Genomic DNA, 17,214 nt, shown 5'->3' on the forward strand with positions numbered 1-17,214 from the left:
GATTTATAAATGAAATACTGGAAGCCAATATCTAACTAGCAGACGACCGCCAAACACATTTAAACCTGTTAAACAGTTTCACTTTACACATTGAAGAGTATACAGGTTTTTCAGGTCCCTCTATAATGCTGTAAATATGCATGGGCACACACACACACACACACACACACACACACACACACACACACTTATCTATCTAAATGCATCTTCACAATTTGTGGGGAAAAATATATTTTTATACTGTATAGCATACCATTCTTATAATAGTATGCACAAAAGGATATAGGTTTAGTTTACTTCTAGTTACAACTTTGTCCCCCCCATATATATGAATATCCAAAACTGTACACACACACACACACACACACACACACACACACACACACACACACACACACACACACATTCCTCAGTAGAGGTGGCATTTAGCATTTCTCCTGTATCTTTTCTCGGCAATCTGACTCTGTGATAAAATGCCTGCGGCACGAGACAAAAACACAAACCCCCGAATGAAATATGCTCTGCAATAAGAATTTATTATAGCTTGTGACAGACACTCTTTGCAGGTTAGATCTCTGTTCTTTGCATTGAGGTGAATAGATTCTGCATAGTATTTGTAAGTCACAGAGAAAGGCCATTAACAGGGAAAACAGTCTAGTGGAGTTAAAACAGGTACACCCCAAGATTTCCAAATAAAAGTACTTATTATATTCATACAAAATATATGTATAATATATACTGTGTATAAAACAAACAAACAAAAAATATTAAGGAAAAACATTTCAAGTAACATCTTGAAAGAAATGACCGTGCACCTAAGTGCACTTTGTAAACCATATATAAACTAAAATAAAAAAAAAAAAAAAGATAATATATGTTTATTTACAAGGTTAACTTAAGCAAGGCTTTGTACAAATGTTACAAAATAGTTTGACACACATACTCGACCACATAATGTATACACAAGCAATATCAGACACACATACACACTCATATGAAGTGATTTCACCAACGAGCCGTTACTCAAAGTAGATGAACGTGGGAAGGTGAACACACCACACTGCCTCTTTTGGATCTTAATGTAGTGAGTTACTGGTAGAATTACGCACCTGCTCTAAGCTCGATGGCCTATGTTAAATCTAGTAAAACTGTCACTATCAACACTGTTCCTGTTTGATAACACTGTTTAACCAATACTGCACCGGCACATTTGAAGAATTGGTTCATCTGGGACATGAAAACAAAAAAAGCACTCCGTGGCATGTGAGTCGTGAGGGTCTTGGCAGTAACTTTGGCAACACCGAAAAGCCCCTTTGCCCTGCAGGTGAAGAGATCTGAGTAGAAGTAAATGTAAATGCGATTTAACCGAAGGCTTTAAACGGTTCTCTATTTTGTATTCACACGCCAACCTAAAGGGCTGATCACACCGACAGCGATTCGCAGCGACAGAGTGATTGGAGTCATTTTCACTGAAAATGATTCGAGGCAACATAAGCAGAAACAACATTGGTCGCTCAGCTGCATAAAGGAGAGAGATCGTGTTTATGCAAATGAACAGCAATGTGATGAAGCAATAAAAGGGATACGGACCAGGGCTAGGTGAAATTTTCCTTTCAGTTGAAAGAAATTTAATGCATTCAAATTTGGCCACGCACTAACGGAAATCAGGCTTACGTAGAACGTACGATTCAAGAAAATTTCAACAGGTAATGTTTTGGGAAATTAGGCGTTTCCACCTTTGTCAGTAAAATGAAAAAAAGAAAAGTACTCGGTTTAAAAGGTGGCATCAAGTGAGGCAGATTTTCGCGTCTTGATAACGCTTTCATTTCTCTTTACAAACGTCATTGAGGGCATTTTCACACCTGACCTGCTTGGATCATTTGTTTCAGAAGCTGACACTATTGCCGAAACAATCAGTCTGAGAATGAAATCTGGCCTTATATTCCAACAACCCAAGCTCTAACACAATTCGTAAAGTGAAACGTGTTAATTCAGTAGGTGACAAATATCTCTTCATTTTAAATTGTTATTGCTCTTCTCTGAAACAGGTGTATTGCAACAATGCTGTCCCAGTGAAGCATTGATATACGTATACATTTATACATATGAGTGTGTGTAACAATTCAATTGAACAGGAACAAGTTGACTCTGACCAGTGAAGGGATAGTTTTATGCACATGTGACGGCAAACCGAATCAATGAGAGAGTCAACATTAACCCCTTTCACACAGTAATACAAGTCTATTTCAGTAAAATTAGCTGAACGACTTTACCGGTAAATACAAAAATGTGCTGTTTACACAGACAGTGATGTTCCATCTGAAAGTGAAGCACATTTCATGTTAAGTTACCAGTAAACTCTGAGACATTGACCAAGTGACCTCTTAATTTGTTCATTAGACTAGACGTCTCACACCACCGTGTTCTGAACTCAAACACGCTCATACCCGTAATCTTTACTCTGCGTTCACACACAGCATCATTGTGGCTGTTTACTGGTAACGTTACAACTTCTCATACCGGTAAATTCTTCCATCAATTTACCGGTATGAGAAGCTGTCGTTTTTGAAATGACGCGGTTTTTAAAAGTAATCTCCCTGTAATTTACCAGTAAAGTCTGTGCGAAAGGGGCAACTGTAACAATTCAAATCCCTGCTCCTGAACAAAGCAAACAGTCTACAGGTATGAAAATGCCCTTTTTTCATTTTTTTTTCAGCTCATCTTAATTCCACTTACTCAATTTTAAAATTTGCTGCCTTATTTTAAATTCTGTTCAAATTCCAAAAGTGAACTAGAATTTAAAATCATTCTCAATACAATTCTGAATGGTGCACAATGGTGCTACCAGACACTCCAGCAAAGTCATATTGCTCGGAGGCCGTCTTTAAAAACGCCTCTCAGGCATGCAGCCGCAGCTCCTATATCTTTAAAAGGGGAAACATCAAATTCTCCAAAACTGTTGGCCAAGCTTACGATTGAATTTTATATTTGAATTCGCCAGTTAAAACCGACAGCAATCCGACAGTATCGTATATGTGGTTTAAAAAGCTTATTTATCAAGCTAGACCAGCCAGTGTGCGCACAGTTTCTATAGCAACCGGGACTTCTAACGGCAGCTGCAATGACACGCTCACTTTACCGACTCGCGATTGGCTCTTTTACTCAGAAGGTGGGGCTTCGATCGATTTGTTCCATATTGCGCATTCCATTTTTCCCCATTCAGAACTACACAAGCTACACGTCTTGGTTATTCTGTAGTCTTCGACTATAGTGAGTATGAACGCCCAACGGTCAACGGTACCTGGCAACCATGTAATCACTGTCAGTGTGAGCAGCGTAAACGGACTGAGGACACAACCCAAATCCAGCTCTCTTGGTTCACTAGCCTGTACACACCATCACTGCTACAAGAAATCACGAAAGCGCGAGGTAGGCGGGGCCCGACGTGCAGTAGGGGCTTCAGTCTCTGAGCACACTAGGTGGGACTCTCCAACGTCCTGCTTTTCAATAGGGGAAGGTGAAGCTAGCGGTTTGGGGGGCGGCGCCGGAGCTTTTTTGTCTGAACAGTCCGTAGGGGAGACCACCACGGTGTGCCTCCTCCAAGCCCGTCTCTTTCGACGCGTCTCCGGGGAGAGCTGCTTCCTCAGGCCCACACTGCGGAGATCATCCGCTGAGCCCATTAGACGAGCCCGGACCTGATCCGCCAGGGAACCCTGCCCGGTGGACAACGAGCAGCTTTTATTTCCTAGACCGGCTGCGGATGTTGGCGTGTACTCTTTGCGCACGTTAACCCCTTTAGAAGAGGATCTGGTTTTGGGGGAAGGGGGCGAAGAGGAATCAGGGATTTGATTCGCACCCGACAGCCGTTCTCCCTCTGTAGTGGAGGAGCTGGACAGTTCGGAAAGGTCCACAGAGGGCGCTTTGGCTTTGTCAGCTTTGAGCCGGCGCCGCGCAAGGGTGTCGCACTGAATGAGGCGATGGGAGTTAAAAGAGTGGCGGTTGTGGTGGCGCTGGGAGGCGGTAGATGAGTAAGAGGAGGTGGAGGGAGTAGATGAACGGGCTGCGCTGTCTTCGGGACTGGTTGTGAGGGAAGGAGGAGGCGGAGCGAGGGTGGAGCCTGAGGCTGGCTGCGATTTGCAGTGCGCGTAGAGGAAACTGCGCGGGGCGGTCGGTTCGGGTGAGGCGTGCGAGTTCCGGCTTGGTTTCTCCGGCCTCTCCTGGGTGAGGGAGCGTGAAGCGAATCCGCTTTCGTTATCGGTTTCACTCACCAGTTCGCTATGCTCGTCGTCTGCATCTTCACCCCGCCCCTCTGATGCTAAGCTCCGCCCCAGAGTGGAGAGAGTCGAGTAGCCTGACACAATAGACCGTGCATCATCTCCTCGCCAGCTGCGACCTTTCACTTCAGACCTTTGCTCTTCCTCCTCGCTCAGCAGCACCGCCGGGGCCGCTTCCTCTGTGGAGGAAATGCTGGGAACTACTTCTTCCTTCTGCTCCCGTGCCTTCTGTCTCTCACACTCCTCCTCCTCTTCCTCGTCTTCCTCCTCCTCTTCTTCTTCTTCATCATCTTCTTCTCCCTCTGCTCTGGGGGCGCAGAAGGATGCGACCTTCCCCATCTCTTGCAGGTCGTCTTTTTCGGAGATGCAGGATTTAACGGGTTCATGCTCGGAGTCATCGTCTGTGCTGCTTCCGAGGAGACGGCCATTAGGCCGCTTCCGCCGTTTGCGTGTCACAGCCGACATAATCGATAACGTCAGGATATCCTTGGCAGTAAAGTCACGTTTGGCTCCCCACGACCCCTAAGTAACAAATATAAAAAGTGGAAATTAAAACAAATACATTAATATTGATTATTAGGAAATATGTTATTGAATATTTATTAAATAAAATATTTATTTTAAATCAAAATGAAACAATTTTGAAAAGCAAATGTTATCTTAAATATATTATTAAAATACAATACGAATAAATAATAAACAATTTAGTGATTAATAATCAATCAAGAGAGCAAAATAAAAACCATAACAAATACCTACAGTGTTCTTTCATCAACCTTTAAAGCACAACAAACATATTACATAGTTTCTGGTCAATACTGACCTTAGATTTTGCTGAATCACTGTTGGTTGAGTCTGGCCAGTTAAAAACGGAGAGATAGGGAGAGAGATTTTAAGAGGAAGTTAGTGAAATTAACAAATATTTTGGTGCCATGTTAAATATATGCTGTATTAATGAGAGGCACAGAGGAGGTTTAACCTTGTGATTGTCAGTAAGTTAACTTAATACATTAATAAACAGCACCTATAGCAGCCTCTGTGTCAATCATTGAGCATCACCCCCTTAAACAGTGATTGTGAGACAGTGTTCACACAAGATCCAGTATAAACAGCATCTGTGTAATAAACAACCACCCGCTGATTGTCGGTTTAATGTTCCAATGTGAACAGGGTCTTAGAAGAAGAAGTGAAGGAATGCGGTGGTAAAGATAAAGCACACAACGATGACATCACATCACACACTGATGACATCGACCCACGAAAGAAGCTATGGGAAGGCCAGGGCAGAAACGGTAATTGTCAGAGGATGAGGAGGACGAAACAAACACAGTTTGCCACCACACACAGGCCCCGTTTACCTGGCTTGGGTCTCACTTTTCAGTTTTCAAACTTCAAACTGTTTTATTATTTAGATTCTGCACAAATCATTTTACATGAAATTCACCTACATAGCACAGTTTTAAAGGGGAGGACTTCAAATTACATTTGTATGAAAAAGTCTGCAAAAACGTTTAGCAGTTTTCGGCACTGATAATAATAATAACAACAAGTGTTTCTTGAGCAGCAAATCAGCATATTAGAATGATTTCTGGAAAATTTTGTAGAGTAACGGATGCTGAAAATTCAGCTTTGCCGTCACATAAATGGAAATAGTGGCTTTTTAAAATATATTTAAATAGAAATTAAGATTGAGTGATCTTTTTTAATAATAGTTCTTAATATTTTTATAGTATTTTACTGTATTTGTCATCCAATAAATGCAGCCATATGAAACCTTGTTGAACACATTAAAAAAATCTTACAGACCCATTCTGAATGATACTGTATATGGTCTGTTCTAAGCAGTACGAACTTATCTAGTCAGAAGACAAATTTAAACTACACCATTTCAACTAAAAATGTCCCCCAAAAATTATTTAAGAAACACTTTAAATAAACATTAAGTTTTTAAATAAACATTAAGCTATTTTTTATTTAGACCTACATTATCATGATCTAAAATTACAAAATATTGAGCTATTCTCTTTGAACGGGAACGTGAGGATAAAAAAAACATCCTGTTGACAGCTTTATTTAGCATTTTGAATTAACACAGATGTTAACAGCAGATGTAAACGGGGCCATAAACACCTCCATTACATGCGCATACACTGTAGGCATTAAACACACACTCATGAACACACACACACACACACAGAGTGCATGGCAGGGGAAACCCATCCTACCGCAACGGTTGTTCCACAGGCTCAGCTAAGAGAGGGATGCAGAAACGTACAGAGAAAGACAGCAGAATGTGAATATAATGAAAGAGATTGTTTAAAAAAAGAAACCAAAACTCAGAGAAGTAAAGAACCTTCAACATGCAGGAAAACAGAAACATGTTGGACCTGCTGCTGTTTGCTACTGTCACATGCTCAACAGACAGGCCTGTCCATCCACATGCAGATGAAAGTGTGTACTCTAGTGTTAGTCATCTGAGGTGGAAAATGACTGCTGGTCAAAAGCCATCTAACAGAGACTACTGTCAACTAGAACTGGCTGTCGATAACCTGAATACTGTCGGTTGAAACTGGTTAAGCAATCTCACCTGATGCCTCCCCAAGCAGGCCCGTCCGGCCAATATTAGAGAGGAGGTGATCTATGTTTGGGGCAGGCTGAACATCTTCTGTGTCCACTGGTGTCTGTGGGGCGACATGTAAATATTTAGCCTATGTACAATTTAAATGCTTAGTATTTCAGTCAAATGGATCACTTAATAATGTACTATTTTCAAAAGCAAATAAACCTTTTCATCTTTTTCGTGTTCTTCACTGAAAAACCAGGCATGCTGCGTAGAAAGCAAGACAATCGTGATTTAAAATAATTCATATGAAGACTAGCTGTAAAACTGGTGGTAATTTTTGGTCAGCCGTGTGCCTCACATGCTGAATGAGTGTCTCCACTATCTTGTATCGGTCAGGCATGTGGGTGACCATGTCTGTCATGTTATCCTCTGAGGTCCGGACAAGAGTGGGGCCAAACACCAGCGCCAAATTACGCGGCTCCATCTGCACATACACAAGAGCTCAATAAAACATCCTACCAGCAAACTATATGCAACAGCTTACATGAGCAACTGCTTTTTTAACATGAAATGTCAGATACCTCTAAGCTATAATAAAACTGAATCAATATTCAACCTCAGATCATTTACATTTTACAGTTTCCTCATTTTAATTACATTTGCAAATGTCTGCCGCAGCATAGGCAAGGAAAAAATACATGACCCAGCTGGTTTATAAACTCAACTCAATCCAAGTGAATGTATAAAAAAACACCTGTTAATTACGCTTTGAATTTAGCAAAGATGAAAAATATACTGTAATTTAAAATACTGTAATATCTGAATCACCTCAAATGAAAAACAAATCTATTTGAAATGTTTTATTAGATGTATATTAAATGTATTAAGATTTATATAAAAAAAAATATTTCACAATCACAATTTTTATATTTATATAGTCTTAAGTGATATGTCAGTAAATATATTAATTGGTTTGAACTCTACTTAGTATCAAATAAATGTATTTAAAATATATTACTTTGTTCTTTTCAGAGCTGTCTGCCACAGTTTTTAGGTGTCCAATTAGAAATTTTAGAGTGTGGAAGTAATGATCTGGCAAATCACGTATCTGCAGGAAGACAAAGAGAGACAAAAGAAGTTAAAAAGATACAAAATACATGCTATACACTACCATTCAAAAGTTAAAGCAAAATTAAATATTTCTTTTTAAAGTAAATGCTTTTAAACTTTTGATTGATCACAAAATCTTGAATGAAATTATGCACATATTATAAAATATTTTGATCAAATAAATGCAGACCTTGGTGAGCATAAAATAAACCTTACAGATCTGAAACTTTTGAACGGTAGTGTAAACAGCAGAAAGTGGCTTTTTTAAAAGTAACGTGCTGAAATCAAGTTAATACCAGTTTCTTCATTGTCTTCAGCCTATCGCTGGCATTCTCCATCCGATTGGCCTCAATAAAGTCATTGTATTTGTCTTCAAGAAGAAAAGGAGAAACAAAAACAGATGGATTAAATCTCACTGCATGACATATTTCATTCCTTTCAAAATACATTTCTTCAGGATTCCACTATATTTACAGTTTTTTGCAAATAAAATAGCACTAAAATCGCCGTTGGCGTGCTCATAATCTCACCATCTGTGAAGAGGGGTTCTGGGAGTTTACGGAAGAAAGACTTTAGCAGGCTACTGACCACATTCAGGTCTTGCCATTTCTGTACAGGTGTAAAAGGAAAAGCAGTTATTGTTGTTGTTGAACCCAGTATGAGTCCTCGGTATGAGGAAGCATCCGCTCAAACATGGGAAGTGAATACAGCCAGTATGTTGACTCAGCCTCAAAGAGCTAGTGGCAATTTAACAATGACAGTGTCTCTCTGTGTGTGTGTGTGTGTGTGTGTGAGTAAACAGCTCACCTCCTCAGCGATGTTGATGTCTCCTCCTTTGTTGAGCTGCTCCTGCAGACTGGACACTACCGCATTGTTTCCTGGCACTCTGTAGATCCCTGTATACTCCAGACCCATGTCCTCCACCAACCCGCAGCAGATCTCCACAATCTGGGGAATGAACTACGCAGACAGTACACACGTAAACATACAAACCTAAAAACCTAGTAGTTAGCAGAAGAAACACATTCAGCACACCGCAAAAAGGACGCACCTTGTTGTTTGTAGCAGGCTGGCAGTCCTCTAGACGCACACCAAACGCTTTAGGACTTGCTTTTTTAGCCTTCTTCATTATATTTATGCCCCATGGAGATTTAGGGGGGCTGCTTTCGTCTTTGGCCTCGTGTTTTGGGGAGCGTGGAGGTGCGCTGTTGTCTTGCTTACTGAGCAGAAATGTCATTCGAGGCACTCTGGGTGAGGAGTCTGGTTTACTACCCGTTGGACTACAGGAGGGAAGCAAGAAGAGGATGATTTTTTAAAATCTGGAACAGTGAAATGCTAAATGTAAAAATGCTACAATGGTCTCCAATCTCACCTTTGCTTCCTGTAGTCATTAAGTTTTTTATTGATGAGAGCTTGCCGTGAGAATCCCAATTCCTAAAGACAAATATGAATAAAGAGCATTTAAACTTAACTGAAAAATGATCAGTTGTCTCACCCCAAACACCACTGGTTGAGCAGATTTAGAATAGAGCAACAGAGCCACAGTGTTCAGGAAAATTACGCGACAAGCTGTGCTATCGGTAATGAGAACTACATCAAACTGTAAATGAAAACATTTTTACACACTAAAACCTAAACCTAAAAACATAATTTTAAAACGAAAAAATAAATAGAAAAAATGAAAACGAAGTACATTTTTATATTTCTTTAAAATTTGGATTTTCCAAGTAAGTTATATATTAGTGCTGTCAAACAATTAATAGCGATTAATCACATTGAAAATATAAGTTTTAGTTTACAGTCTAATGTGTGTGTACTGTGTACTGTGTTTTTATATGCATACATATATATATATACACACACACACACACAAATGCATGTATATATTTTATATATTAAATATCATTTATATTAAATGTACATTTTAAATAAATATATTAATATAAATATAGACATGTAAATAGATATTTTTAAAATATATACTGTACATGTGTGTATCTATACATAATAAATATACACAGAACACATACATTTATTATGCAAGCATGTGATCAATTATGATTAATCGTTTAACAGCATTATATATATATGGTAATACACACATTTATTAGCACACCTGGGAGCATTAGCAAAGCCTGCTGACAGTAAACAACAGTAAAAGAGGAAGCAGATCTCAAAAACAAACATCATGTAAACATGCACTGCTTCCTACACAGGCAATGACAACCTCAAAAATCCAGTTCTCACCACGACTGTCAAACTCTCACCTCGTTGTCGGTCTTGCTATTTTCTCTGATGACCCTGATCCACTCCAGCATGTCCTCTCTGTCCTCCGCCTGTAGCAGGTATTCACAGAAGTCCTGTGTGGTCAACCTCAGAGCGTGTTTCCGCTTCGTTTCGCTGTACGCAATGTCCACAAGGCAGCCCCGGATGCTGATTGGCTGCTCGTCTTCAGCCCCGTTTCCTAGCGCCGCCTTCAACACTGCCTCTCGCTTGTCTTTGTAGAGGAACAGAGAATGGGACCGAAGCATGGAGAACACCCGCCTCCAAGGCCAGATGGCACTACCCACCTTCTGCAAGAGAAAGAGAAAAGGCCGATCTCATCCATAAGATCATACAGGTGTGGCTAATTAAGGTGTTCTGTTAATCCAAAGCAACTTGCAGGGTGAGTTTGTACCTAAAACCTTTCGCTTACAAGCCCACATGGTTATCTAAACCACTAACAACTGCTCCCCCGTATTATAAACGAACCCTCGCTGTCTGTTTGGCTTACCTTGCCCTTCTCCGTGTGGATCTGTTTAAAGTGGAGCCAACCTTCTCTCTTCACGTCACTGTAGCTGATGCTGCCCAGCTCCGAGGTAGAGTGTCGTTTAGAGCGAGCCTCTTCTGCAGCACCCAGACTGTCCAGAGACTAAACCATGACACGAGACAGAGACACTGACATAGAGTGTATGTGTATATGTATATATACAGTATAATATCTAGAATACAAGAAGAGAACTTATACTACAAAGTTTTCAGTCAAAATATCACACAGTTTTATCAAAATGGGTTTAAAAAAATATAATATAATATTATTCATAAAAGTCATAAAAAGTAATAAAAATACTAAATAAAACAGGCATTGACCAATCAGCATTTGGAATCTGATATATATACTCAGAAATATAACACATTCAATTCTAATGTAGACTTAAAACGATACTTTTTACAATACTTTCGTTCATGCCAAAATGTTAGAGTTTCTACGGTAAATTAGTAAATTAAACTCACCCCTTCAGTAAAGAAGCTCTTAACTCTTTTTGGAATCCTCCTGTTGAGGAAGCACAATATGTTTCAAAATAAAATCAGATCACACGTTCTTACTTAAATGTGAAGCGTATTTAATCCTAGTAGTCAAGTCCCAAAACTCACGAGAAGACCCGCCCCTCTTCTCTATATGCATTAAGCCCCTCATCACATGACTTGGAGCGCTCAGTGGTGATGGCCAGCAGGTAAGAAGAGCGACGATTAGACTTGGGATCACCTGCTTATAGACACAGAAAAAGAGATACACCCATTCATTACAATCAGCCAAAAAATGAAAAAGCACTGTTACACAGGAAAAGAAGAGATAGAGCTGATGAAGGACAGTTAGTGTGGAGTTGGTAAGGATACAGGAAGTAATTTGAGATTAGGAGGTGGGAAGGCGGTCATCTTCATCACAGTCTCAGTGAAGTCCAAAGACGGTGCACGGGCATTACCGAACGATCATGTGAGCATACAGTATGGCATGCACATATACATTTGACTTTTTCTTGCTCTATGAGTATGCATGCAGTAGGAGGAGCTTTACAGCGATCACATGCAGCTTCTGAGTGTTTACATAATTTCGCAAACTTGTCGCGATGTTTTCATGTACGCATTGATTTGATCATTTAGTGGTAAGAGCAGTAACAGTGTTTCTCTTTCTCTGCGTCACTCACTGCAGTCTTGGGAGAAAAGACGGTTGAGGGGAAAGGTGAAGGTTGGGGAGGCGGGGCTTGTGGCCACAGCAGGGGCGGAGTTTATACCGCCACTGGACACGACGGAGGAGGCGGGGACATGACGTGCCCGCAGATCTGCACTTGGACTGGTCGGCTCATCTGTGGGAGGAGTGGAACGGAGGAAAGGATAGGAAAAGGGGGAGGAAGGAAGGAAGGAAGGAAGACAAGAATAAAAAAAAAGTTATATTTGGGAAAAAGGAGTAAGATTGAAAGAAGGGAAACCAAAAACAATAACGAGGAAGGAGGGAAAGGTTAGAGGGAAAGCAAAATGGTGTTGCACAGTTAATTTCAAGATCAAAATATACACCGAAACACAAGAGACTCTTCCTCTCTGACATGTGTGCAATGTAAAGTAAACCGAACACTGAAAACCGAATGGGATTCAGACACTCTTAAAGAGAGGAGGAGTAATCGAGTGTTACTGTAAGCAGAAGCTATATCTGTACCCACTCATCACGTGTTAAAGCAATTAATATTAAAGCATGTAATGCGTGACAAAGTGAAAAATGATGAGAGACAAAAGTAGAAAGAGTGAATAAATCATACAGCATTTTGTACCTGACTCGTGGCCCTCCATGAAATAAGTGCTCAGTGTGGAACTGAGATGTACAAATGCTTTTTGTATTAGCGCATGGTTTCAGTTCTTGCTAAAGCGCATAGTGCTCAGTGTTGTGCGTTTCTCGTAGGAAGTATTTGGTTGCTGCAGGTATGCTTTCATAACAGCCTCTTGTGAAGGTTAACGTAGCTAATACGTTATAAAAACTTGCTTTTTTCCAAACCTCGTTTTGTATATGAGCCATGTGCGAGATTGAGTAGCACTTCAATTGATTCTTTAAAAACCCCTCTTTTTTTTTAAAGCATGTGCTTGCAGTTATGTGTCAGGGCTTTCTTGCCCTGCGGAGGTAACATGATCGCTTCAAAAACACAACTTGGCAGCACATTGGTATTTTAGTGACTAAGGAGATTCTGTCAACTGTAAACCACCTGCAACAACATCTGGCAACACCACCAGGAGGCAGCAGAACACAAACACAGCTAAACAAGGGGATTTCTCAACGAGGCTTGGCTGGTTAGCATGGTCCAGTTACCTCTAGGCCCAGTTGTTTGGAAGTAATTTGATCAGATTCTGGTGGATTATTTAAAATCTTGAAAATCGTTTGTTTAAAAGAAAAAACAAAGGATTCTGGGATTGGAGTTGATAATCCATTCTTGGTTTTGATCTGGATCAACTCCCACGATATGGGTACTTCAAAACACATTTTAATGGGATTGGCATACCTTTGATTGTCACGATTATCCTGATCCCAGCAAAAAAACTGAGATTCACAGATTTGATGAAACTAAATGTACTAGATCTTGAAAAAATTTCAAATAATAAGCCTTTAGTAGTAAATATACACATATAACTCCCCCAAAAGCTGTAAATAACAAACAAAAATAATAAGCTGTATCAAATGTTAATCATTGTATCATTTTTTATCATAGGTTTCTAAACTAGCTTGCTGTTCCATCAGTCAATCAGTGTTGCTATAATGTAATTGTCCAGCTTTGATTAGTCACATGATGTTTACAGTGGGAGTTGAGAAGGTTAATGCTAACAGACGGCTTTAGGTACAATACAGACCCTCTTGTTTCTAGAAAGCTTCTAAAAGCTTAAAAGGAACAGTTCACCCAAAAATTTAAAATCTGTCATTAATAACTCCATTAATCCTAATGACGTTTCAAACCTGAAAGACCTTTATTCATCTTCAGACACAATCTTCGAAAATACCTTTGTCCTCTTTATCTTTTCTCTAATGTGGTTTTCACTCTAACCTGTAACCAATTTCTTTTGAGTTTTATGTTAATTTCACCTATATGCAGCTTCTAACTTTAATCAAATGTTAAAGTTTGTTCATTTTTATTTTACCTCTGCTTAAAGAAATACAGTAGCTCAACAAAAAATTTGGTCATTAATTATCCATTCTCATGTTCCAAACCCATCATTATCCATCCTTATTCATCTTCAGAACACACACTAAGATATTTTTGATGAAATCCTCCATAGACAGCTACAGAACCACCACGTTCAAAGCCCAGAATGGTAGTGCACATATTGTTAAAATAGTCCATGTGACATCAGTGGTTCAACCTTAATGACGCTACAAGAATACTTTTTGTGTGAAAAGAAAACAAAAATAACAATGCATGGGTCAGAAAGCTCTCAAGTTTAATCAAAAATATCTTAATTTGCATTCTGAACATAAACAAAGGTCTTACAAGTTTGGAACAACATGAAGATGAGTACCCAAAATTTTTAAGTGAACTATCCCTTTAAGAAGCAGGTCCCCTGTTTAAACGTATCAGTATGCTGCTCTCTATTCACATTATTTGTGTTTACTCCATGCACAACTTTTTTTCATAATAACGTGACTATCTTTATCTCATCAATCTATCTCTTTAGACTTCATAGAATTCCACTTCTTTTCTTCTTTTTCATCAGTTAATCAGATTTTTTAAGTGTTTATGACATTCATTACAATATACACATCAACCAACCTCTAATCAAATATGTTTGTCTTAAATCAAGTGAATCCTCTTTCATTTAATTCTCTGATGTTGTCTACGCTTTCTCTCTCACACTAGAAAAGAGCAGGGGCGGAAACATTCCCAATCTAGGATGTGGAATCTGGACTGTGCTTGTTTTCCAGCCACTGGCAGAAATAGCTGTTCTGTGGGTTTAACAAAGGCCCTCATTACTGAAGCCTGAGTATGAGCTGACACACACACACACACAAACCCAAACTCCATAGAGTCTGTATAATGAACATACAGCACTAGCACATACAAAATCCATCTGTAGTACTTTAACATCAGTCATGTGCAACAGTCTTATTTTGAGGTTCAGATGAGATGCTGTAAAATAACACAACCCACCAGAAGTACTTCCATGAACGGACTCTCACTGGCACAATACGCAGTCTTTCTGCAGACATATCCACAAAACCATCTAGTGAAGCACACAATTATTACGAACATGGCGAGGTTTCCTTTTATAGTGTCACAAATCAAAATGAAAACAGGCCTGACGACATTATAATATGAGCAAAAGTATGGTGAGAGGGACTTCACCAGAAGCAAGATGGGTTTTAAGGGAGGCACTGTGTTTGCAGATGTGCAAATATCCTTTGCGTGTAGCATGTTAGTGTGTGAATGGTTGGTGGAGCGAAGACTCCTCCCCTTTTTATTAAAGACACAATGACCGCATTGAGGGCAGAAAGAGCTGAGTGTGCCGATTGTATCCGTTAATATCTGATTGTGTGTGAGAGTGTGTATGTGTGTGTCTTTCACCCCTAACCCCAAAAAGCCCTGCTCCCAGCCCCTCTTCCTTCTACCATTCTCGGTTCATTACACGATTAAGTCCTCAGGAACTAAACAACATAAAAGTAAACACTGCGTGATATAACTAAATTCATTCGAAAACAGTTTCAGAGTTATTCCTCTGAAAAATGTTCTACCTAAAACAGCCCTTCATTATCTCCACCTCCCTCAGTTACTGCTGCTAACTGAGAAATGTTTTATGTTAAGAATGTGCCAGAGATTACTATAGAATACATTCATTTTGGAGTAACTAGGTTAACAGTTAAGTTATGCAGTAACCAAGGTAACTACAATAAAATGAATAAGCATGAAGCAATGGTTAACTAAAATAAAATTTGTAAAAATTAAATAAAAATGATATAGGCATATTTATAATTTTTTTTTAAGATTTAAATTTTTTTTGCCTTTAATTTTGACAGATTATAGCTGACAGAAGGTGAAGCGGATAAAGAGAGGGGGGGCAGGATTAACTCAAACTCTCGACGCCCCAAAAGCGCAACAGCGTTGAATGTCATACATGCAACGTATATATATATATATATATATATATATATATATATATATATATATATATATATATAAATAAACACACCCTACAATAGTATCTAAATCAAAATAGCACTTTGTTGCACGGTGTAGATATGGCCTTATGCAATGAATATTATTTATGCTTTCTGGTTGTGATCATGACTTCAAGGTCATCTTTACACAAAACAAAGATCCAATTGCACAAACACAATAACGCAGTTTGAAAATCATTCAACCCAAATCAATAAGAGAAATTCCAGTACAAACAACTCCACTGACATGGCAGGTAGAGCAAGAACAGACTGTCTGTTGTGTTTTTATCAGTATGGTGTAACATGCCCCAGCTTGTGAGCATTTCTGTTAGTTTCAGTTTAGTCCTCTCCATTTCAGAGACTTTTATACCATTTCGCCTGGTATACAACCTGCTCTCATCCTAAATATGTAGTCAAATATTTCTCCTAAACATACACAAACGCATAACGTAAGCAAGATCATTTGAATCAACAATCAAACTGAAGGGTCGACCTCAAGGGGTGTGTTGCACTGTACAGGTGTGTGGTAGCAGAAACATGCTTCTCGTCTGCACTGAATGCTAAAGGTGGGGCACTTTTATGCATAGTGGTTTTAGGCTTAACCTCCCTCAGGAATGAAAGCTCTAACAACAGCTTATGCAATCACAACAGATCATAAAATGATGTCCAGCAGTGAAACGATCCGAACAATCTAAAATTCACTTACAAATAGGCCTGAAATGAAGTGGGTTTGTTTTAATGTTGCCATTACAACTTCTAATGTAATGTTAAAGGAAAGCCAATGACCAATTGAAAGCTTTTAAGGAAACTGCAAAATCAATAGCACTCCACTTGAATCCAGCTGTGCTATACACATATAATTAGGGGAAACAGAGATTCATGGCCTACCATATATAACCGTTCTGTAGCACATTTAACAGTAAGAGATTTGGTGTGTATGTGTCTATCACCGTTTGTTTTGAATGTTTTGCATTCAGGCAGCCATTTTGTTTCAGATTTCCTCTTGCACTCTGGTTTAGTAATAAAGGCAAGCAGAGACAAGATCACTTGCTACAGGCCAGAGCAAACACACAAACTACACACTTAGACAGCTGCTTTTTCCCCCCAAATAAAACCATCATAATTACTATAAATTGATCCCAACCCAAGCCTAACCTTATCCTAAGACTTTCCTTATTTTATTTAGAAATCTTGCTTTGGCTACCATTTTTCAGCTATTTTGTCCCTAAAAAAAGGGTAGGTTATAAAACGCACTAATTCACACAACTATGCTTTGGCCAATCAATCAACATTTCTACAGTATGTAAATATTCAAGATAATT

General features: G+C 39.3%; 1 protein-coding gene across 7 annotated transcripts in view; it reads right to left on the reverse strand.

Annotated features, from left to right (window-relative positions):
• Nucleotides 1-515: 515 nt before the first annotated feature.
• The window catches only part of arhgap23a (Rho GTPase activating protein 23a), a 62,521-nt gene continuing 45,822 nt past the window's right edge, over nucleotides 516-17,214 (reverse strand). For 4 of the 7 annotated variants that reach the window (XM_043232014.1, XM_043232003.1, XM_043231986.1 and 1 more), the window contains 16 exons: nucleotides 11,913-12,071; nucleotides 11,362-11,476; nucleotides 11,221-11,260; nucleotides 10,721-10,858; nucleotides 10,215-10,520; nucleotides 9,320-9,381; nucleotides 8,999-9,227; nucleotides 8,755-8,907; nucleotides 8,478-8,556; nucleotides 8,244-8,317; nucleotides 7,856-7,945; nucleotides 7,196-7,321; nucleotides 7,060-7,101; nucleotides 6,862-6,955; nucleotides 5,098-5,129; nucleotides 516-4,796 (listed from right to left, as the gene is read on the reverse strand). In XM_043232014.1, coding sequence (XP_043087949.1) covers nucleotides 3,405-4,796; nucleotides 5,098-5,129; nucleotides 6,862-6,955; nucleotides 7,060-7,101; nucleotides 7,196-7,321; nucleotides 7,856-7,945; nucleotides 8,244-8,317; nucleotides 8,478-8,556; nucleotides 8,755-8,907; nucleotides 8,999-9,227; nucleotides 9,320-9,381; nucleotides 10,215-10,520; nucleotides 10,721-10,858; nucleotides 11,221-11,260; nucleotides 11,362-11,476; nucleotides 11,913-12,071 — 3,131 coding nt within the window. In that variant the 3' untranslated portion in view covers nucleotides 516-3,404. The remainder of the gene's footprint in view (nucleotides 4,797-5,097; nucleotides 5,130-6,861; nucleotides 6,956-7,059; nucleotides 7,102-7,195; nucleotides 7,322-7,855; nucleotides 7,946-8,243; nucleotides 8,318-8,477; nucleotides 8,557-8,754; nucleotides 8,908-8,998; nucleotides 9,228-9,319; nucleotides 9,382-10,214; nucleotides 10,521-10,720; nucleotides 10,859-11,220; nucleotides 11,261-11,361; nucleotides 11,477-11,912; nucleotides 12,072-17,214) is intronic. The other 3 variants (XM_043231987.1, XM_043231994.1, XM_043231988.1) reach the window with 3 other exon arrangements.

The sequence above is a fragment of the Puntigrus tetrazona genome, chromosome 3 (assembly GCF_018831695.1).
Source record: "Puntigrus tetrazona isolate hp1 chromosome 3, ASM1883169v1, whole genome shotgun sequence".
Taxonomy (NCBI): Eukaryota; Metazoa; Chordata; class Actinopteri; order Cypriniformes; family Cyprinidae; genus Puntigrus; species Puntigrus tetrazona.